The sequence below is a fragment of the Zootoca vivipara genome, chromosome 8 (assembly GCF_965207765.1).
Source record: "Zootoca vivipara chromosome 8, rZooViv2.hap1.1, whole genome shotgun sequence".
Lineage (NCBI taxonomy): Eukaryota > Metazoa > Chordata > Lepidosauria > Squamata > Lacertidae > Zootoca > Zootoca vivipara.
In genome coordinates, this window is record NC_142591.1 from 12,250,210 (window position 1) to 12,272,488 (window position 22,279).

The following is a 22,279-nucleotide window of genomic DNA, read 5'->3' on the forward strand; positions in this document are numbered from 1 at the left end:
TTCTTTGGGGTGGTCATTTACCAGAGAAGGTGGGAGGTTGTAGGGTGGGGGTGTGAGTTTAGTCCCGGGTCCATAGCAGTGAGTAAAATCAGGAAGCGCTTAACTGGAGTCAGTAAGAAGCCCCTGGAAAGATCTCATAGAATCCATGCATATTGAATTGGGGGGAAAATGTTTAAAAGTACTTCCCCCCCCAAAAAAAACCCAACCCAGAGTCCTTTTCAATGGGGATAATTCAGACTGAAATTCGCATGTGCCAAAAAAAGGTTGTTTATGTATGCTACTACTGTGGCCCATGTTTTGTTAGCCCAAAAATGGAAAACAAGCGAGTTCCCAACTAAAGAAGAATGGCAACTTTAGCTGACAGACTACATGCAGCTTGCAGACTTAACATATAGAATAAGAAACAAAAAATTAAAAAAAATCCTTCCAGTAGAACCTTAGAGACCAACTAAGTTTGTTATTGGTATGAGCTTTCGTGTCCATGCACACTTCTTCAGATACACACTTCTTCAGAGTATCTGAAGAAGTGTGCATGCACACGAAAGCTCATACCAATAACAAACTCAGTTGGTCTCTAAGGTGCTACTGGAAGGAATGTTTTTATTTTGTTTCGACTACGCCAGACCAACACAGCTACCTACCTGTATATAGAATAAGAGAACAAGAAGAACATACATTTAGAGAAGATTGGAAAACGTTTATTGACAGTATAAGGGAAATAATTGTGCACAGCTGAAAACGCTGGCAGCATTAAGATAAATTCAACAGTGTAAATAAGTTTTGATGGCTGTAATAATGGAATACCGAATGCTACAGTTTTTGTAGAATATGCAGGGATATGCAAAATGAACCCTGGAAAGAGGAGAAGGGAAGTCATTGATATTTTAAAGATGTATTTGAAATTGTAAAACAGAAAATTTAATAAAAATTACACGCAAGAGAAAATAAAATAAAGCTCTCAGAATCATAGATTTGTAAAGTTTGTTCATGATGTGCCTCCACACCAGACAGCTGGGCTTTGGAGCTTGCTGAATGTTGGAAAGTTCAGGGTGGATAAAAGAAAGTGCTTCTTCATGAAGCACAAACTACGGAACTCACTCCTGCTGGAGGGGCGCAGTGGTGGCCACCAGCTTGAATGGCTTGAAAAGTTCATAGAGGAGGATGCTATCAATGGCTGCGAGCCACAATGGTTATGCTCTGCCTCCACAGTCGGAAGCAGTCGTGCTTCTGAATGCCAGTGACTGGAAAACACAGGAGGAGAGTGTGTTGCTCTTGTGCTTTTCCCATGGGGAGCTGGTTGGCCTCTGTGAGAACAGGGTGCTGGACTAGATAGGCCACCACTAGACTCTTTTTGGTGTTCTTGTTTTCTTGTGAAGTGGGGACACCGTCCTCCATTAGGGCATCGCTGTCAACATGCTCAGTGAACTGATACAAAACTAGGGCATGACTTTTCTAGATGGTTCAGTAAATTCAGGATTTGGTGAAACTCCCAAGTATTGTTCTTAAAAGCTTTCTCCTAGTCTTCTTCTTAGGTTAGACTTGTTTAATACCATTATTGCAGCTTGTAAAGGTAAAGGACCCCCGGACGGTTAAGTCCAGTTAAAGTCGTCTATGAGGTTGTGGCGCTCATCTTGCTTTCAGCCCAAGGGAGCTGGCGTTTGTCCACAGACAGCTTTCTGGGTCGTGTAGTAGCATGACTAAACCGCTTCTGGCGCAAATGGAACTCCGTGACGGAAGCCAGAACGCACGGAAACGGCTTTACCTTCCCGCCGCAGCGGTACCTCTTTGTCTACTTGCACTGGTGTGCTTTCGAACTGCTAGGTTGGCAGGAGCTGGGATAGAGCAACGGGAGCTCACTCTGTCGTGGGGATTCGAACCGATCGGCAAGCCCAAGAGGTTCAGTGGTTTGAAGTAAAATTGAGCTTTTGGAGGGAAATGAAATTCAAAGTTGTTGAACTATTTAAGGAAAAAATTATGGGAAATTCTGGACGTATTGCCACCCATGGGATATTAAGAATTACAATGTTAGTGGCTCACTTTTGAAATGTACATAGGATTAGCATTGATTTCATATATCTAAAGGGGATTATAGCTTTATAGATCTTAACCTTTTCCTTTTAGTTGTCTGAAAAGCTTTGAAGACCACCACAGATGAGTTAAATATTTTTGCTGATATTTTGAGTTGCTCTGGCTTGGCTGCACATGCATGGTTGCCACATTCCTTAGCATAAAACAACAACAGGAGATTAATCTACGTAGGTAAAGGAATGTATGCTTGAGTTTGGCTGCTGAAATGCTTCAGTAATGGAACGGAAATATTAGTTCATTGACTATATTTCTATCCTGGTTTTTGCAAGTGGGAAGAGAGTTTGCCTCTTAGAACGGCTTGTGACAATCAAAGCGCGAAAATGCATCTAAAAAAATTATAAAATACCTAACAGTAGTAGCAAATCAACAGTAGTAAAAGAGGAAAGGTTGGGATCTGACTGGTTTAAAACAGCTGCTGCCCAAATGTGAAGATAAATGTTCATCTGCTGAGAGTTCTTGGACATCACAGAATGGTTTCTCTGCTTTTTCAGGCTTGGCTTCTTAGGGGATCTCATTTTGAGTGTCCGCTCACCTGTCTTTCAACGGAAGTGACTAGTATTTGAGAGAGTTGAGTGTAGCACCCTTGGAGTGTAGCTTCTCAAGTGCAATTGCACCTTTCTTCTCTGAAATAGAAATTTGACATGAGATGATGAGTAAGTTTTAGAAATGAGTCCTTGGAAAGTGCATAGTTCAAAAAGCAGCCAGACCACTGAAATGGAGGGTAGAGAAAAAACCCATGCAGAGTTTTTTTTAAAAAAACAAAACAAAGCAAAGCAGGCATAGGCAACCTCGGCCCTCCAGGTGTTTTAGGACTACAACTCCCATAATCCCTGACCACTGGTCCTGTTAGCTAGGGATGATGGGAGTTGTAGTCCCAAAACAGCTGGAGGGCTGAGTTTGCCTATGCCTGATCTAGTGATCTAGAGTGGATTGCCGCTTCCCTGCTCTTTTTGTTCTTCCAAACTTTGGGCTTGGGAGGACAGCTTTGCAGGTGATAGAACTTGAAAGAGGAGAAGCCAGCCAAAGGGGTGGAAAACAAACAAGATATATGCTAGAAAGCCATTCATTTGTTGACCCACCCACCCTAAATTTCCACATGCAGTAAGGACACCATATAAACAATAACACTTCAGTTAGACATATTTTAATGTCTCTGATGCAGTAAAACAGGGATGTCCAACAGGTCGATTGGGAGCGACTGGTCAATCCCTAAAAGATTCTAGTCAATTTCTGTTGATCAGGGGCTCCTTTTCCTTTTGCCCATGAGCACCTGGCCCTGCCCCCTCTCCCCTCCCTTCCCCTCCCCTTGAACGGAAGACGGAGTTTTAGCTGTGAGGCAGCCTGCTTCCACAGCGATATTTTGGTGAGCAGCTAATCCCCCTCCCCCTAAAATTTTGCCAGCCCCACAAAACGGAACTTTATTCTGTGAACCCCACTAAAAGGGAGCATTTCCCCTCCGTAAAAAAAGCTCAAAAACTTTGACCTGAACTCCAATAAAATGGGGGTAGATCACTTCCAGTTTTTAACTCGGTGAGTAGATCGCAGTCTCCTGGAAGTTGGCCACCCCTGTGCTAGATTGTATGGGAGCAGAACAAAAACATCTGTAAAGTGATGGGCAAGGAGATTATCCATGCATCCTCCAGGTGCTTCCCTGTGCTCAGATCCTCCTGAGATAGCAAGGCAAATTGACAAAAGAATTATTATTTTCTTGGACTTTTATGTCCGACAACATTACTGTTGTGAAATATGGACACAGTGCGTAGAACGAAGCTTAGACGGCATTCACAGGGCAGTTTATTCCATTCACGATTTCCCCCTAGCTGTTAAGTTCCGCATTGTATTTGAAGTTTCACGTGATGTAAAAGCCACTTCTGGAACTGTAGTGCTCATTTCATTGTTACTTGCTTCCAGGAACAACCCATTTGCAGATAGCGCAGAAATGTGTGCTAAACGTATTCCACTGTAGTTGCAGATAAAATGTCAAAATTGGAATAAACTGCCATGTGAATGCAGCCTTAGGAAATACTGGCTGGAGTGGCTGCACTGCATTGTAGGGTTCTCTTAGCCAAATCTTTTGCGGGATGCTTAAGGAATTATTATACCTGCATTTAGTGGTAGATAAGAATGTCCCACTGAGCCCTAGGGCTTGCTGATCAGATTGTCAGCGGTTCGAATCCCTTTGACGGGGTGAGCTCCCGTTGCTCGGTCCCAGCTCCTGCCAACCTAGCAGTTCGAAAGCATGTCAAAATGCAAGTAGATAAATAGGAACCACTACAGCGGGAAGGTAAACGGCGTTTCCGTGTGCTGCTCTGGTTCGCCAGAAGTGGCTTTGTCATGCTGGCCACATGAACTGGAAGCTATACGCCGGCTCCCTCGGCCAATAATGCGAGATGAGCGCGCAACCCCAGAGTCGGTCACGACTGGACCTAATGGTCAGGGGTCCCTTTACCTTTACCTTTTAAGATTGTCATGCTAGAATGTTAAAATTCCTTATAGAGAACAGATATGGGTAGCCTACATGAAGGCATACATTTTGTGATTTTTTAAACATGTAAATGATGCTCAAGTTTATATGCATTAAACAGCTCAGGACCGCAGTACCTCAAGGACCGCCTCTTTCCATATGAACCTACCTGGACCCTGAGATCATCTTCTGAGGCCTTCCTTCGTGTGCCTCCTCCTTGAGAGGTCCGGAGAGTGGCAACACGAGAACGGAGCCTTCTCTGCAGTGGCTCCCCATCTGTGGAATGCTCTCCCCAGGGAGGTTTGCCGGGCACCTTCATTATACACCTTTAGACGCCACACAAAAACATTCCTTTTTAACCAGGCCTTTGGTTGACCCGATTTACATCCTATGCCTTTCTAAAATGTGGGGTTTTTTGGGGGGGGGGCTATTGGGTGGCTGTTTTTATTTTTATTAGGTATTTTGTGGTTTTATAACTTGATTTTGTTCTGTGAACCGCCCTGAGACCCCCTCCCTGGGTATAGGACTGTATATAAGTTCAATAAATAATAATAAAATGATAATAGCCGGGGTGGGGACAAGGTATAAAATAAGATCAAATAAAGTTTAGATCACTTACTGCGGGGGGGGGGGGAGTGTGTTGCCTAAAAGTATTATTCCTTGCCTACAGTGGGGTTTATTATCTTGGTTTTTTATAGCGGAGAGTTTGTTATCTATGACATTTGTGGTTTGCGAGGATAAACAGAAAAGAAACATTCTAAAAAAATGGGCAATTCTCGCCACACACATGAAGCAAACTAGTTGTTTCATTGTTCCTACGGAAATCTTGTGGCTCTGTTAAATCCAGGCTTGTCAAAGCAATGAAACGACTGTGCTTTGTTAGGTCAGGTAGGAACAACGTGAAGCCCAGTTCATGAATTGATAACGGTTCAAGGGTCGGCACGGAATAAGGAGAGAATAATTTCCATCCCAATTTTTCCTCCCGTGTACTGTGTGCAAGCGGGATTCAAAGAAGGGAGCTCTTTCTAAGCTCTCCAGCTCGGGTCTCTGCTGCGCTGCCTTGCACTCTTGCAAATCCGGCGAATACCGCAGGCACTGCAGTGGCAGCAGGAGCTGCAGACTGCCCTGATTTTGAAAAAGATGACATCATCTCTATTAATGTGCGGTGGTGCTGAGGATGCTTGCTCGGAGGGATGCCGAGCTAGTGTGTGAGTAGAGATGGATGCAGATATTTATGGATCTGTACACGCATGCGGCAATTTTCAGAAACCCTCCTTGTTCAGACCTCAGCTATAGATGTTCTAGGGTTATGTACTTTTTTTAGAGGGGGGAAAAACCTTGTAAATGGCTGGTGCTTGGCATGAATTTCATGGCACACTTAGAGGCACAATTTGTTTCTGGGTAAATAATCAACAATGAAATGCGGACTGCTTTATTTGGTAATTGCTGTTGCTCACCTGGGCTGGAATCCATGCTGGAGAGATCATTGTAAGGCAACCTTTTAAAAGGCATGGAGTGTTTACAGTTTTGTTGATAGATATTTTTTGTTGCAGTTTAATGAAAGGACACCCAGTTGTTCACAAAATCACCCCCTCCTTTTTCCTTCAGCATGTGTGTTAATTTGGCCATAAACGGGTATTCTTGTATTTTTATTAAGGCATTCCTCGAGAGTTGGGAGATACTGATTTCTTTGGATATCTGGAATAAATGAACTATATATTTAAAAGGGGTGAGCAGAGCTTACATGCTTTTAACAAATGTAAAAAGCTGGTCAGAAGAATTGCCCACAAAAATGCAAGTCTGGAAAAGCTGGCCGCCTCCCAGAACAAAGGAAGCTGAGAGGGGGAATGGAATAAACAGGTAACACTGTGAGTAATGCAGTAAGGAGGAGAGAGGTGTGTAGATTTAAAGCTCGTTGGTTTGCGACTGACCATCCTCTTTGGATCCAACTTCAGATAGTTGGGTGGAAAGTCTGAAGGATGTGTGTGTGTGTGTGTGTGTGTGTGTGTGTGTGTGTGTGTGTGTGCAGATGATGCACTTGTGTGTCCGTCCGTCCCCCGCCCCTAATGATTTTCAAAGTATTTCCAGCAGAAAAGTCTGAAATCGTTTTGTGTGTTGCATAAACGTAGCTCATTCCGGGGTACTTGCTCAAGTTAAGAGAGTTGCATTAAAGGTTCTTAAGCTTGGACAGTGTTCTCGAAGCTACTAACATGAGTTTGACCAAACTGCGGGAAGGCAGTGGAAGGCAGGAGTGCCTTGTGTGCTATGTTCCATGGGGTCACGAAGAGTCGGACACGACTAAATGACAACAAAATCTAACATAGCTGCTTTCTTGGTAAGCCCATACGAAAGCTCTGTGCAGGGATCAAACTCGGGCATAGCCAAACTCGTCCCTCCAGATGTTTTGGGACTACAACTCCCATCATCCCTAGCTAACAGGACCGGTGGTCAGGGATGATGGGAGTTGTAGTCCCAAAACATCTGGAGGGCCGAGTTTGCCTATGCCTGATCAAACTGAAGCTCAAAGTTTAAAAGTACAGGGTCGTTCCTAACTTGGGTTAGTATCCTCATGGTCACAAGGCACCAGAAACCTTTTTGAAGTGGGCCAAAGCATACAGTATAGCTCCTTTGATGTAAGAGTGTGCCAACGTGTCTCTCCTAGGTTTGAATGCAGGAGCAGGTGTATTTTCCAGCGGTGCCTGTGAAGGAATTTGATGTCTGCACCCACAAACTGTGACTCGGAGGGTTCCTCTGAAATTGTAACGGAGGCAAATGGCTGCAAAGCAACTGGCAGCCTGGAAAGTCTGATTCCCCTTTCATTTGCTTGCCATATAAACTTGGCATTAGGTGCTTGTACATGTGGGAACCTCCCAGGCTCCTTCACTCAGCACTTCAGGGCATCTGGAATGTGAGAGGCAGCACCCCATAAAAGATATTACATGGTGCAGGATTATTCACGAACAGCAGCTTCGCACAGAGTCAGGCTGGATGGGATCAATTTTAAATCGTCGGCAATTTCCATCCGCTTCTCGCCTTTCCAAACTCGTACATTATCCCAACAAGCATGCATACTAATTGGCTGCTAGAAGAGTTAAAATCTATTTTCTTGCAGCTAAATAAAGCATGGGTAGCTACCAAGGAGCATAATTCGGAACATCTGGCCGTGTTGCCCGTTTTCCTTTTGTGCCTTGGAATGAATGTGTGTTAGAATTGGTGAATTGATATAAAACGATGCTGTTGCTATGCAAGCACTTGCCTCATCATTGGGACGCGGGTAGCGCTGTGGGTTAAACCACAGAGCCTAGGGCTTGCCGATCAGAAGGTCCTAATGGTCAGGGGTCCCTTTACCTTTACCTTTTACAATTCAAAGTGTTGGTGCTGGCCTTCAAAGCCCTAAACAGCCTCGGCCCAGTATACTTGAAGGAGCATCTCCACCCCCATCGTTCAGCCCGGACACAGGCTCAGCGCTGAGGGCCTTCTGGATGTGTCCTCCCTGCGAGAAGTGAGGTTACAGGGAACCAGGCCGAGGGCCTTCTTGGTAGTGGTGCCCCCCGCCCTTTGGAACACCCTCCCATCGGATGTCAAGGAAATAAACAACCACAGTGGTACCTCTAGTTGCGTTCCGCTCTTGTTACGGACTTTCAGCTTACGAACGTGGCAAACTTGGAAGTGTTTACTTCCGGGTTTGCCACGCAGACATGTGCAGAGGAGATCTGCACACTTCGTGCATGTGCAGAAGCGATCTGCGTGCTTCGTGCATGTGCAGAAGCGCTCAATCGCGCCATGCTCATGCGCAGAAGAGGCACTCTAGTTGCGGACTTTTTGGGGTGTGATCGGCACCCTGAAATGGATTAAGTCCGCAACTAGAGGTACCACTGTACCTGACTTTCAGAAAACATCTGAAGGCAGCCCTGTTTGGGAAGTTTTTAATGTTTGATGTTTTATTGTGTTTTTTATATTCTGTTGGGAGCCACCCAGAGTGGTTGGGGAACCCCGGCCAGATGGGAGGGGTATAAATAATTTAACATCATCATCATCATCATCATCATCATCATCATCAGGGGATTGCCCCGCATGCAGTTCCCCTTCTGACATTAGTCCATAGTTTCATTCCCTGAAGAAAGGGAATCTGCTTCCAGGATCGTGACATGCACAAGGCAGCTTCCAAAAGAGATGAACTGCACAACCTTAACACCAAACAAATTAACAAGCAAGAAGAGGTTTTAAAAAGCAAATCACACAACGGAACATCGAGGGTGGTGGGATTGCACTCCCCTCGCCTTCCCTGGCTTTAGTTTATCCTGCCAGCCGTAACCAGCACTGTTTGTTTAGGGAAGTAAAGATTAAGAGGTAGTGTTTTGCCATTCTATAGGTATCTAAGGACACTAAGCAAGATCACTTACTCGCAGACTAAAGGACCAAAAGTTTGCACGACGAAAGGCTGTTGGTTGACTGGGCAGTATAATGTGCCTGTTGTGAAAAATAAAATGTCCATGATGTTTTGGATAATGATTTTTTATCAACTATCTGCACTTACTGGAAGCGGCTGAAGACATTTTGTTCTGACAAGCTTTCCCAGCTGGATAAAAGAGTTTTTTACCACTAACGTCTGCTTGCTAGTCTTGCTTTAAATATACTTGTGTTTTAACTGTTATTAATTATCTTACCTGTGAATTGCATTGAGAAGGTGGTTTAGAAGGCAATTAATAAATGTAATTACAATAATAAATAATAATTGTGCGCTTACCCCGAAGAATGTCGCACTGTCTTCATTGGTGCTTACTTCCTATTAAGTGTGTTTTTGGATTGCAGCCTAAATATTTGCAGCACAATGATAAACACACGGCATTACTTATTGTGTCATACTTATAGCGCTTGACTTCTAGGTTTATATTTTGGACCTGCATATGTTCCTTTTATGGGCTTTTAACGCAAATATATGTGGGAGGATAATGGACTCAGATTTAAGATTTTATAACTGCAGTTGTTAGAGTATGCTTGTATTGCATGTGGATGACATTTAAATTAAGCTGTTTTTGAGCGACACTTGTTTTTTTTAAAAAAATCTTATTTTAGGGCTGCTGTTCTAGTAAAGCTGCATTGGATAGCGTATACATTTTCATGGGGAACTGTCCAATAAGCAGTCTTCTTTGCTCTCCGCAGTGTAATACGAAATGGTACAATCCATAAAAAAGCTATGCCATGAAATGATACAGTCCCAGAAACTTTTGTCTCCGTTGCATATGTATAGCTCAGTTCTCTTCTGGGAAACACATATTGATCTTAAAGCCAAGTAAACTCCATTTTATTTGTCTCTTCAGGATTTCGTAAAAATGATGAAATGAAAGCTATGGAAGTCCTGCCAATCTTGAAGGAGAAAGTTGCATACCTGTCAGGTAAGGAGATGCATTTTGTGTACGATCCTGATCTGTATTTCATGGATATTTATTCAGTGCTCACCAGCAACACAATGTTGTCCATTTTTACTCAGCAGTCAGGCTCAGTTGGGTCAGTTGAATTTACCTGCATGGGAACATGCATTGGGCTTGCAGTCAAAGACATGAATGAGGTGTTGGCAGCAAAATAAAATATAAGATGCTTTGAAGAAAAACATAACCAGGTGTTTCTCAAGTCTTTCTCCTTTCCATGTAAATAACAAAAGTGTTTAATTTGTATACATTGGAACCTCAGTTTTCAAACATAATCTGTCCGAAAACCCAAGGATCAATGGGCGGTCGGCAGAATCCATTTTAAAAATGGAGAAACGGGCCTCAGAAGTTGTTCAACTTCCGAGGCGCGTTCGAAAATGGAAGCAATTACTTCTGGGTTTTTGGCACTCACGTTCCGAGTTGTTCAACTTCCGAAACGTTCAAAAACCGAAGTATAAGCAGTTCAAACAACTTCATATCTTTATAAGTGTTGTCCTGTTTATAAATTTACCTATCTAACAAATATTATCTGTATTTCTTTGTTTTAAGGTAGGGGGTACATTCCAAACACTCATTTAAGAGTGGATCACTCCTGCATAAAATTACTTAAAAAGGGATATTTTTTTTGTTTCTCCCGATATATATACTCCATAGTGCTACCTCTGAGGATGTCCATTTGGGGTAGCCATTAGAGTTTTAGACTAGCACCTGTAAAACCAGGGTTCAAATCCCCACTCAACCACTGGGTGACCCAGGGCTAGCCTGGGTATCTCAGCCTAACCCTATGGGGAAACACCATCTTGAGCTCCTTAGAGGAAAAGCGGGGTGTAGATGTAATGAACTGTTCTTTATTGCTCTGAATCTTCTCTTTTTAAGAGAGGTTCTGTATTCATTTGTTGTCTTGGGCTTATTAATCCAAGAACCAGGTGAGCCATCCTAAACAGTTTCTGATGGGCTTGCCTTACTGGTTTTTTTTTAATTAAAAAAGTTTAAGGACCCTTGGACGGTTAAGTCCAGTCAAAGGCAACTATGAGGTTGCGGTGCCTATCTCAGTTTCAGGCCGAGGGAGCCAGTGTTTGTCCACAGACAGCTGTCCGGGACATGTGGCCAGCATGACTCAACCGCTTCTGGCACAATGGGGCACCGTGATGGAAGCCAGAGCGCACGAAAACACCGTTTACCTTCCCACCACAGCAGAACCTATTTATCTACTTGCACTGGCGTGCTTTCGAACTGCTAGGTTGGCAGGAGCTGGGACAGAGCAATGGGAGCTCACCCCGTTGCAGAGATTCGAACCGCTGACCTTCTGATCAGCAAGGTTCAGTGGTTTAGACCACGTGTGCCTAAAGGTGTTATGGCATTTCAAAACCGGCTAGTTTCTAAATCTGTGGAAGAGCGGGAACTGAAAGCCAGTTGGTGAAAGAATTGGACCCTAAACATTGAAATGAGCTTTCTGCGGCCCCATACGTCGCTAGGTAGCTTTCCGGAGAGCAGCACGCAATGTGCTTTAATGGTTTGCGGCTGTTAAATAGACTACGTCTGTGACATTCTTTCAAGTTTAAACACTTTAAAAGCTGTTGGGATTATCATGGAGCAGTCTTTTCGCCCACAATCCCTAAGCAACTGACTACTTAAAAGGATGTGTTCTGCCTCCCAGCTCTGTTTGGTTTAGCGGTGTGAAATTGTAGAATGCAAAAAAAAGGGGTTTTAACTCTGTCCTATCACCGCAGCCCAGATTTGCTTGCTGGGCTCAAAACAGCACCCTCCCTTTTGACGCATCCAAGCAAAAAATAAACGCGAATGCTGCTTACATAGTTGTATTATTGTGCTCATAGGAAAACATTTAGCACTGTATAGTACTTTTCAAACTCGGAAATCTCTGGTTTGAATCACAACTAAGCCATAAGTAGCCTGAGAAAAATTCCAAATCTGAGTTATGAGGATAATTATTCTGATTAGAGATGTGAAGCTCCTTTTTTGAAAGGGTGTGTGTGCAAATATATATATATATATATATATATATATATATATATATATATATGGAACCCCCTTTCCCCTAAAAACTGAAAAATGTTGGACTATGACATATGAAAGGGTAGAGAAGCTTGTTTCAGTCTGGGCAAGCCTTCAGTTGTTGTTGTATTATTATTATTATTACTGCTCTTCATCTGAGAATAACAGGGTGGCAGGGGGATTTACAATATAAAAACTCGATAATACACAACAAAACCAGTAACACCCTACCAAACACAATTTAAAAAGGACATACCGTGTTTCTCATATTATAAGACATGTCTTATATTTATTTTTTCCTCAAAAAAACACACTATGGCTTATTTTCAAGGGATGTCTTATTTTTTTCCTCCTCCTCCTGCCGCGGCCGGCATTGCTGCTGCGCCTATCACTATGTCTTATTTTCGGGGTATGGCTTATATTCCTTGAATGCTTAAAAATCCTGCTATGGCTTATTTTATGGGTATGTCTTAAAATATGAGAAACAGGGTAGATTGTGTTTAATAGCCAAAGTCCTGAGAAAAGACTAGAAATCCATGATAAATATAACCAACTAGTGGTTTTCAGCCCGTTCAATAACGGGCGCTAGAATCCTGGGGTTCGGAGAAGCGCTTGCGCAGCGCGTCTCCGAACCCTGGGACCTGTCCTTGCTGTCGGTGGCAGGGGGACAGGAACGGAGGAGGAGAAAGCGCTGCTTTCTCCTCCTCCGTTCCTCTCCCGCAGCCGCCGACAGGAAGCAGACATCCCAGGGTTCAGAGAAGCGCTTGCGCAGCGCTTCTCCGAACCCTGGGACCTGTCCTTGCTGTCGATGGCAGGGGGACAGGAACGGAGGAGGAGAAAGCGCTGCTTTCTCCTGCTCCGTTCCTCTCCCGCAGCCGCCGACAGGAAGCAGACATCCCAGGGTTCAGAGAAGCGCTTGCGCAGCGCTTCTCCGAACCCTGGGACCTGTCCTTGCTGTCGACGGCAGGGGGACAGGAACGGAGGAGGAGAAAGCGCTGCTTTCTCCTCCTCCGTTTCTCTCCCGCAGCCGCCGACAGGAAGCAGACATCCCAGGGTTCGGAGAAGCGCTTGCGCAGCGCTTCTCCGAACCCTGGGACCTGTCCTTGCTGTCGGCGGCAGGGGGACAGGAACGGAGGAGGAGAAAGCGCTGCTTTCTCCTCCTCCGTTCCTCTCCCGCAGCCGCCGACAGGAAGCAGACATCCCAGGGTTCGGAGAAGCGCTTGCGCAGCGCTTCTCCGAACCCTGGGACCTGTCCTTGCTGTCGGCGGCAGGGGGACAGGAACGGAGGAGGAGAAAGCGCTGCTTTCTCCTCCTCCGTTTCTCTCCCGCAGCCGCCGACAGGAAGCAGACATCCCAGGGTTCGGAGAAGCGCTTGCGCAGCGCTTCTCCGAACCCTGGGACCTGTCCTTGCTGTCGGCGGCAGGGGACAGGAACGGAGGAGGAGAAAGCGCTGCTTTCTCCTCCTCCGTTCCTCTCCCGCAGCCGCCGACAGGAAGCAGACATCCCAGGGTTCGGAGAAGCGCTTGCGCAGCGCTTCTCCGAACCCTGGGACCTGTCCTTGCTGTCGGCGGCAGGGGGACAGGAACGGAGGAGGAGAAAGCGCTGCTTTCTCCTCCTCCGTTTCTCTCCCGCAGCCGCCGACAGGAAGCAGACATCCCAGGGTTCGGAGAAGCGCTTGCGCAGCGCTTCTCCGAACCCTGGGACCTGTCCTTGCTGTCGGCGGCAGGGGACAGGAACGGAGGAGGAGAAAGCGCTGCTTTCTCCTCCTCCGTTCCTCTCCCGCAGCCGCCGACAGGAAGCAGACATCCCAGGGTTCGGAGAAGCGCTTGCGCAGCGCTTCTCCGAACCCTGGGACCTGTCCTTGCTGTCGGCGGCAGGGGGACAGGAACGGAGGAGGAGAAAGCGCTGCTTTCTCCTCCTCCGTTTCTCTCCCGCAGCCGCCGACAGGAAGCAGACATCCCAGGGTTCGGAGAAGCGCTTGCGCAGCGCTTCTCCGAACCCTGGGACCTGTCCTTGCTGTCGGCGGCAGGGGACAGGAACGGAGGAGGAGAAAGCGCTGCTTTCTCCTCCTCCGTTCCTCTCCCGCAGCCGCCGACAGGAAGCAGACATCCCAGGGTTCGGAGAAGCGCTTGCGCAGCGCTTCTCCGAACCCTGGGACCTGTCCTTGCTGTCGGCGGCAGGGGGACAGGAACGGAGGAGGAGAAAGCGCTGCTTTCTCCTCCTCCGTTCCTCTCCCGCAGCCGCCGACAGGAAGGACGCGCGCACTCTCCCCCCCCGCCTCCTCCAACCGCCGCTCCTCACGGCCAGGGAGGGTTGTGAGGAGGCCTTCGCCGGCCTCCACCCTCGCTTTCCTGACGTGCCCTGCAGTGAGGCGGTGTCCGGCGGGAGCGGCGGTTGGAGGAGGCAGAGTGGGGGGAGAGTGCGCGCGCGCGCAGTCTCTGCTGTCCAATCCCTGTATCCCTGGGGCACATGCGCAGTGACCCAGGGACACACGGGACAGCTTGGACGCAGGGACATCTTGGACATTATTATATAGGATATGAAGAAGCAGAAACTGAATAATAGCTCAGGAAAGGGGACTGATAATATTTCGTGTAGTATTCATTGAGTCTTGGTTTCCTCCTTTTCTTCGCAGCTCTTTTTATGGAAATGAGTGCTTTATTTCTGCTTGACCCTTAGCTCATGGTGCCTAAGGTTAGTAAGGGTCATGCGTTGCATGTTCTGCCATCGCGAGCAACGGCCCCGAGATAAGTTACCTCCTTTTTAGTGGAGGCGAAACAATAGAGAAGATTTCTCAGATCCCAAATTCAAGCACGATTTATCTGACTGTTGTGCAGGAGCCCAGAAAAGCACTGACGCCGTAAGTCAAGACACACACTCACTCCCAACCCCATAACTGTACTTGGGGGGAACTCAGAACCTTCAGAGTGCTACGTGGTCAAAGTTGGCTCCGTACCCCTCACCCAAGTTTGGGGCTGGCAGTGGGGTATCCGGTTTGCAGACATTTTGAGTGTTAGGAATATGGTTCCGTCTTTCTCGATTTCTAAAAGTCAAGGTGGCATATAACAGCCATTTTTGTTGACCTTTGTTTTACTCCCAGTACGTTTCTGAGCACAATTCAAAGTGTTGGTGCTGACCTTTAAAGCCCTAAATGGCCTTGGTCCAGTATACCTGAAGAAGCGTCTCCACCCCCATCGTTCTGCCCGGACACTGAGGTCCAGCGTCGAGGGCCTTCTGACAGTTCCCTCGCTGCGAGAAGCTAAGTTACAGGGAGCCAGGCAGAGGGCCTTCTCGGTAGTGGCACCCGCCCTGTGGAATGCCCCCACACCAGATGTCAAAGAGAAAAGCAACTACCAGACTTTTAGAAGACATCTGAAGGCAGCCCTGTTTAGGGAAGCTTTTAATTTTTAACAGTCTTTTGTATTTTAATATTTTGTTGGAAGCCGCCCAGAGTGGCTGGGGAAACCCAGCCAGATGGGCGGGGTATAAGTAATAAGTAATAATAATAATAATAATTAATTACTAGTACTACTACTACTTCAGACATTGCTTGTGTGTTGGTCAGGACAAGCCTAGACTTGTATGGGCCCTTGAAGTGTGAGGTAGAAATTTCTCTATAAATAATTCAGTCAGTCAATCAGTCAGTCTTATACCAGGGAACTATTCCCAAATCAAGCTGAGCTCTCAAATCAACCTGACAGCCATTTTTTCCTACACACACACACACACACGCCTTGGAAGTCGAATAGAATCCATCCCGAAAGTCCGTTTGACTTCCAAAACATCTGGAAACCAAGGTGTGACTTCTGATCGGCTGCAGGACCACGCCGGATGTTCGGGTTCAAAGCTACTGTTTGTTTAATTTAAAACACTTATTATGAGCTTTTCATTGCAAATACAACTCCAGAGCAGGTTACAAATGAAAGCAGTCCCGGATACAGGTACTAAAAAGCAAGGCAGATGGTTAAGAAGCCAGCTCAAATAAACCTCAGCGCTGGCACCCAAGTCCACAAACTGCTGTGTTGAATAACCAGACCTTCATCTGGTGTCGAAAGGCTAAAGTAGTGGGTGAGTCTCCATGGCAGATCTCTACAAATAGCATGGCTGTGCCATAATTGATTGGCTAATTCAACTAGAGTGAGCTGGAAAATGGTCCTGGGGGAGATAATAAAAACAGGTAAAGTTGCGTAGTTATGGGAGGAGTTGAAACTGATGAGAAACTTTCTGTGCCTTTGCTCCACTGCAGTAACTCAAACAAAAATTGTCTTCTGGCATTGCTTTTAAGTTAGGGGTTGGCAACCTAAGGACCATGGACCAAAAGTGGCCCATGGAGGTAATTTAACCAGCCCATGAGTCGCCACCGAGCCGCCCACTCAGGGAGTCCCTGCCCGCTGCACTAAACAGGCACAGGGACTCACTTCCGCGGTGCTGAAAATTGCGCATACATAGACGCCGAAAATTGCACGCGCTCTGGCCCACGAAAGGATCTCTATTGGAGTGAACCAGCCCAGGCGAGGTAAACCTTGCCGACCCCTGTTTTAAGTGGTATAGTAATACTGATGTTAGTGGTGGATGCCCCTACTTCCCCATAATTGGATCTTAAGTTAAGCACATTAGCATCACCAGGAATGCAAATAGTCCCCTAGACGTAAAGGAAGTAGTTACAGCAGTGGCCACAGAGTTTCCATGTCAGGTTTGGCACATGTCCTTTGTCCTTTCTCAAAAGGGGGCCAAGGTAGGAGATGAAGGAACCATGCAAACGTCTGGTGAGGTCATAGCCAGTCCTGGATCCGTCTTGTTTCTCACACTGTGCATGCAGCTGGATCCGCCATGTGTTCATTGCTGCTCAGTGTTTTGCTGTCTTTTGCAAATGCCTCAGCTTCTATCTCTTGTAGCCTTCAAGAGGCCTAGTAGTGGATGCAAAAGGCACATGAAATAGTTGCTGCTGTGAAGCTAAGGTTTCCAGGATCTGGCCAGTGTCTGCATGGGAACTAACTGGGAACTCTGTGCATCCTTCTCTATAAAGTCCTTGGAAGTAGGGATAGGGTTGTTGATTTTCTGGCTTCAAAGAACAATCCTGGTCTGCATGTTTTTTGTAGTGGTCGTGTTGCTCCAATGAGCAGCTTTCTGTTCTCGGCCTTTCCAAGTGGTAAGAGAGGCATTGTAGAGTGTTATTAGGAGTACCAGTAATTTATCTACCACTGTAAGTGTGCAAAGTGGTTTATGGACTCCCAGTTAGCTTGCCGTCGAGACTGGGCAGTGGGGATGGGAGAGATGGAGGGAGCAACAGAGGGGTGTGGTCAGGGACTGGCTGGACAATGAGGAATTCTGGGAAGAGCCACCCCAGGGAAGCTTCAGAAGAGGAAGGCTTCGAGCCAGGGGAGTGGTGGTGGGACACGGGAAGACAGATCAGAGGATGAAGCGGGGGCAGAATGGTTGGATGCTGAACAAGCAACGGGCTCGAGTGAGAGAGAGGAGGAAGAGGCAGAAAACACTGCAGACATAGGACAGGTAGCTGAGGAGGAGGTGGGGGCTGAGGCGGCAACAAATTCACAGGAGCCTGCCAGTCCTACCATATTCCGTTCCCCTCCCCTCTTGTTTCCGAGAACTCTGAGACTTTTGCATGTAGCAGAACAACGAGCACAGAGGTCTCAGGCCCCCCTCCCCGAAGGAGTGTAAGACTGCAGGGAAAACAGTCGGACAGGGAGGAGACTTAGAGGGAAGTGGGAGGCTGGATTGCCAGTTCTGGCATCTGCTTGCCGTAGGTTTCTCTGTATTCTGTTTCCTTGAATAAAGAATCAACTTTACTGCTCTTCTTTTAGTCTCCATGCTGACCTTCAGCTCACAGGTGTGAGCAAAAGATAGTGTCAGCATTGGGAGTGGAAGATCTGGGTTCAAATTTCCATTCAACCTTCCAAGCTTATTGGTGCAAGGTCCCAGGGTACGGTTTGAAGGCACATGAGGCCACCACTTTGCCCCCCCCCCAAAAAAACTAAGCAAATTGTAGTCTGATCCGTGGCTGGATGGGTCACTGCCTGAGAATTACATCTACGCTGCCTTTGGTTCCACGATGGAAGGGAGGCCGAATACAAATGCAATAAAATAAAGCATAAAATAAATGTTCAGGGCTGCTTGGGGGATTAACAAAGGGTTGCTCTGTGAATGCTGCTCTTGAGTCCTGGGACAAAGTCTGGAATGCCAATGTAATCAGATAAATATTAAATATTTACTTCCAGCATGTTCAGCGTGGTTCTTGTAAACCTGAAAACAAGACCTTTTGTAAACTGCTTGTCCCCTGGTGGTGGTGTGTGTGTTTGTTTTAAGCAAGATCTTAAAACACATTGGCAACGTCTTTTTATTGAGCCGAAGCCACGCTTGTAGAAACGAACATGTATAAAATCCCGTGCTGCCTTCTCAAATGCGTCCTGTCAGATTTCAGCCCTCCCCTGGGCAGAATCTCTTATCGCCAATGCACACCGTAGCCGGCAGTTGGCACTCAATATGTTTCTTTTTCAGGTGGAAGAGATAAGCGCGGAGGCCCCATTCTAACATTTCCAGCTCGCAGCAACCATGATAGAATACGACAAGAGGACCTTAGAAGGCTCATTTCATACCTAGCTTGTATTCCTAGGTAAGGGCATCTTCCCTGTATTATGATTTGAAGCTGTGCTACTTTGCCTCGCTGTGTCAAAACAGTTTAAAAGGGAGTCCTGCGTGGGTTCATATCAAGTTCATGTTCCTCTCACCTTCGGCTTGTATACGGGGATGCAACTCGGCAACCAGGCCTGCTGCTCTGGAGAATTCAGAATGCTCTCAAAGAAGAAGCAGGTCGTCATAAAGTTGGAATAAGGTTATTTTTTTCTGCACTCATCTCGCCCCGAATGACCGGGGCTGCGGTTAACAGCGACAACAGCAAATGCATTATTCCAAGAGGATTGCCCTTAACCAGGAGCGCAGAGGGAATTGCGGCATGCAGCCAAAGTCTGAATCGCTATTGCTGCATTTGCTTGCATTTTTCAGGTTGCAGGACCAGTTTATACAACTGGTGATGAACTCAGGTGATTAAAAAAAACAGCCACCTATCCCTGGACTGTACCTCTTCATGCAGCTGGTTTGTGGTGGTGGGGGGGGCACATGTCTCTGTGCATACATATGTATCACTATTCCACATTTACACACAAATTGAAAACAGCATGTCAGGGAAAGGGTTCAGTCTAGTCATCTCTTTGACGTAATTTTTCCTGGGTTGTGTGTGTGTGTGTGTGTGTGTGTGTGTGTGTGTTAGCATTGAACTGTGCAACCTCACACTCGCTGCCTGAAGTGGCAGAGTCCGGGAAAAGCTTTGCCACTCGATTCTGCGGGTTTATAAGCTCTTCCGAATTTATGAGCTTTCTGGCGAAGGAAGAAACCAGCGTTCCAAGGGACAAGGGAGAAAGTGGCTTTTTGCGAACCGTAGCTTCTCGCTGCACTGTTGAGGACCAGCCTTGTTGGGAGTTATTTGTGACTTTGGCCAATTTAGGTGCTTTGGCAAAGTGGCGACACTTAAAAGATGGTTTTTTCCTGGTTCACACTAGGCTGAAGCTGCTTCTTCTTCTTTTTTAAAAGTGCCAGTTTCACAGGGAGGGGGGGACATTTCGTTGAACCCACTATTAACTCCAGAGTAAAGTTTGCACCTTATAAATGGTACTGAACATGACTCTGCAAGACCGCTCTTCAACCCAGAAATAGCTCACATCTGAGCTGGCTGCCTCTCCTTCAGTCGGTCAGAATAATATTGAGTGAAGTGTAAATTTCCTCCTTAGGGCCAGCTGGCCTTACTGTATCTAGTTAGGAATTGTGGGGCTTCAGAGCTTTCCAAAAGACTCGGCGTGGACCGAATGCCAGGCTGAATTTAGGCACTGGTAGCATTTTACTAGAGTACTCAAGTACACAGCTCTTTGTTTTTTTTCTTTTGCCACTTCAGTAGGTTGCTTGGACAACGGGCAGGTAAGCAAGGCATCTTCGTGAAGGAGGGAGATGGGGGGAGCATTGTGGGATCGCTGACGAACATTAGAAAGTAGTTTTCGTCAGCATTGGAAACTTGGGCAGATGGTTTAGCTAGCCACTCATTTGGAGGTAGCTGCTAGCTCAGGGGTCGGCAAACTTTTCCGCTGGCGGGCCGGATCATCCGCGTGAGCGCGTGCACCTGTGCGCATGCGCCCACGCCCACCTCTCTTTCCCCGCTGGCTTTCGGAGCCATGGCAGGGGGAGGAGGAGGCGTCTGTGGCTTCCTATTGGCTGCAGGAGCTTCCTGCAGCCAATAGAAAGCTGTGGCTGCGTCCCGGAAGTCAGTCCCCGAGTGGGCGTCTTCCAAGCCCCTGGCTCCTTTGGTAAAGGCTGTTCTCCAACTGGTTCGCTCGCAGGCCAGTGTTTCCCAGTTGTCCGTGTTTATACTACATTTTCTTAGGTTTGCCTCGAGAGAGTCCTTAAACCTCTTTTGTTGACCACCAGCATTACACTTTCCATTTTTAAGTTCGGAATAGAGTAGTTGCTTTGCAGCTCTGCCCTGACTGATCTTTAAAGGAGAAGCATCCGCCATGGAGCCAAGGCCCCGTAGTAGATGGCTGAGAGAGTTGAAGCAGTAGCAAAAGTCTGTGGAAAGCCTTGTGAAACAAACAGCTTGTAAGACGCTTAGCAAAGATGCCTCCTCCTCCCTAATTCTTCACCCGACCAATGTAACATGGAGGGGTGGTGCAGAGGGAGGAAGGTGCGAGAAAGCCCCACCGCACAAGCAAGACCTCATTGGCTGCACACATACTTAGTGGTACCCCAGCGTATTTTTATTGGGGAGAGTGGGGAATATGAGTGCTGTCAACCTGGGATAGGGGACGTTTCTAGGAGCAGCCAAGAACTAAGCAGAATACAAACTGAGTTTACTGTTGGAATAGACAAAGCGGGAACCTGCAACGAAACGTTGCGGTGTATTCTCACCCCTGGCAATCCCAGAGGAGAGATAAATAGGTTTTCAAGGAACTAGGACGGTCTGTCAACAGACAATTGGTTTCTTGTTTATTTAATCTCTCTAGGCTAAGTGTCATCAACATTCTGAAGTCAATAGGTCCTTGTTAGACTATGTAGGAAGTGTTTAAATTAGAGGACATCTTAACAAAACAGAACTATTGTCTCGCTGATATCTGGCTCTGTGATGCTACAGTTGCTTCTGTGCTGAGTTTTAAATGAACTTTTAAAATTTTACTGAAACCTATGTTGTGCTTTATCCACTAGTGCAGGGGCACTCCAATAATAGAGGTAAACTAGGCAGGTGCCTGGGGAATCGTAGAGTCATAGAATCGTAGAGTTGGAAGGGACCCCAAGGGTCATCTAGTCCAACCCTCTGCAATGCTGGAATCTAAACTAAAGCATCCAAGACAGATGGCCACCCAGCTGTGAATACCTTTTGCATATGTTCAGATGTTTTGGGGAAAGTGGGAAGAGAGTGTGCCTGAATGTTTGAGGAGATGCACGGAGAAATCTCGGCATCTGTTTGCCTGAGTGATGTACATTATTTATGTGTAAAATGTTCATTCATCTAGGGTTGGCCATGCACTAGTGGTTAATCCTACCAGGTTGTGAAAAATTCCGGTGAGATGTCCTCCTTCTGCAGGTCAAGCTCCCACCGAGTTGACGGATGGGAAGGAGAATAGAATTGGCAGGCAGAGTAGCCAAGTTGGCGCTTGGGGACCATTCTTGCCTCTATTAACTGTTGTCTTGTTTGCTTTCTAGTGAAGAAGTGTGTAAACGAGGTTTCACCGTTATTGTAGATATGCGTGGATCTAAATGGGACTCTATTAAGCCACTTTTGAAGATCTTGCAGGAATCCTTTCCCTGTTGCATTCATGTTGCACTGATAATCAAGCCAGACAACTTTTGGCAGAAACAGCGGACTAACTTCGGCAGCTCCAAGTTTGAATTTGAGGTAAACTCCTCGATAACAAATGCTGGGTGCCCAAAGTGCTGCAGGGAACAGTGTCTTGGGAAATGTTGTAAAACTAGCATTTGGCACATTAAGGCCTTCCATTTCAATGTCGCTGAGGAAACTTACGGAGGATAAACTCCTGTAGTCCTCCATTGATGCTCAAGAGGGCGGGCGGGAAAAATAACCCCAAATGGCCAAAAAAAAACCCAAACCCCTGGAAATAATTCCTCTGGGAATGCTTCCAGTGTGCGCAGACCAAGGACTGTGTCAGCGATGATGCCCGTATGTTGCTCACACGTGGAAGGAACCAATCAGCTCAGGTTGCTATGG

The 22,279-nt window shown here is 46.5% G+C and overlaps 1 protein-coding gene across 3 annotated transcripts in view; it reads left to right on the top strand.

Moving 5' to 3' along the window:
* TRIO (trio Rho guanine nucleotide exchange factor) overlaps nt 1-22,279 on the top strand; it is a 262,864-nt gene that overhangs the window by 56,070 nt on the left and 184,515 nt on the right. For all 3 annotated transcript variants that reach the window (XM_060278041.2, XM_060278045.2, XM_060278044.2), the window contains exons 2-4: nt 9,874-9,948; nt 18,511-18,625; nt 21,757-21,949. In XM_060278041.2, coding sequence (XP_060134024.2) covers nt 9,874-9,948; nt 18,511-18,625; nt 21,757-21,949 — 383 coding nt within the window. The remainder of the gene's footprint in view (nt 1-9,873; nt 9,949-18,510; nt 18,626-21,756; nt 21,950-22,279) is intronic.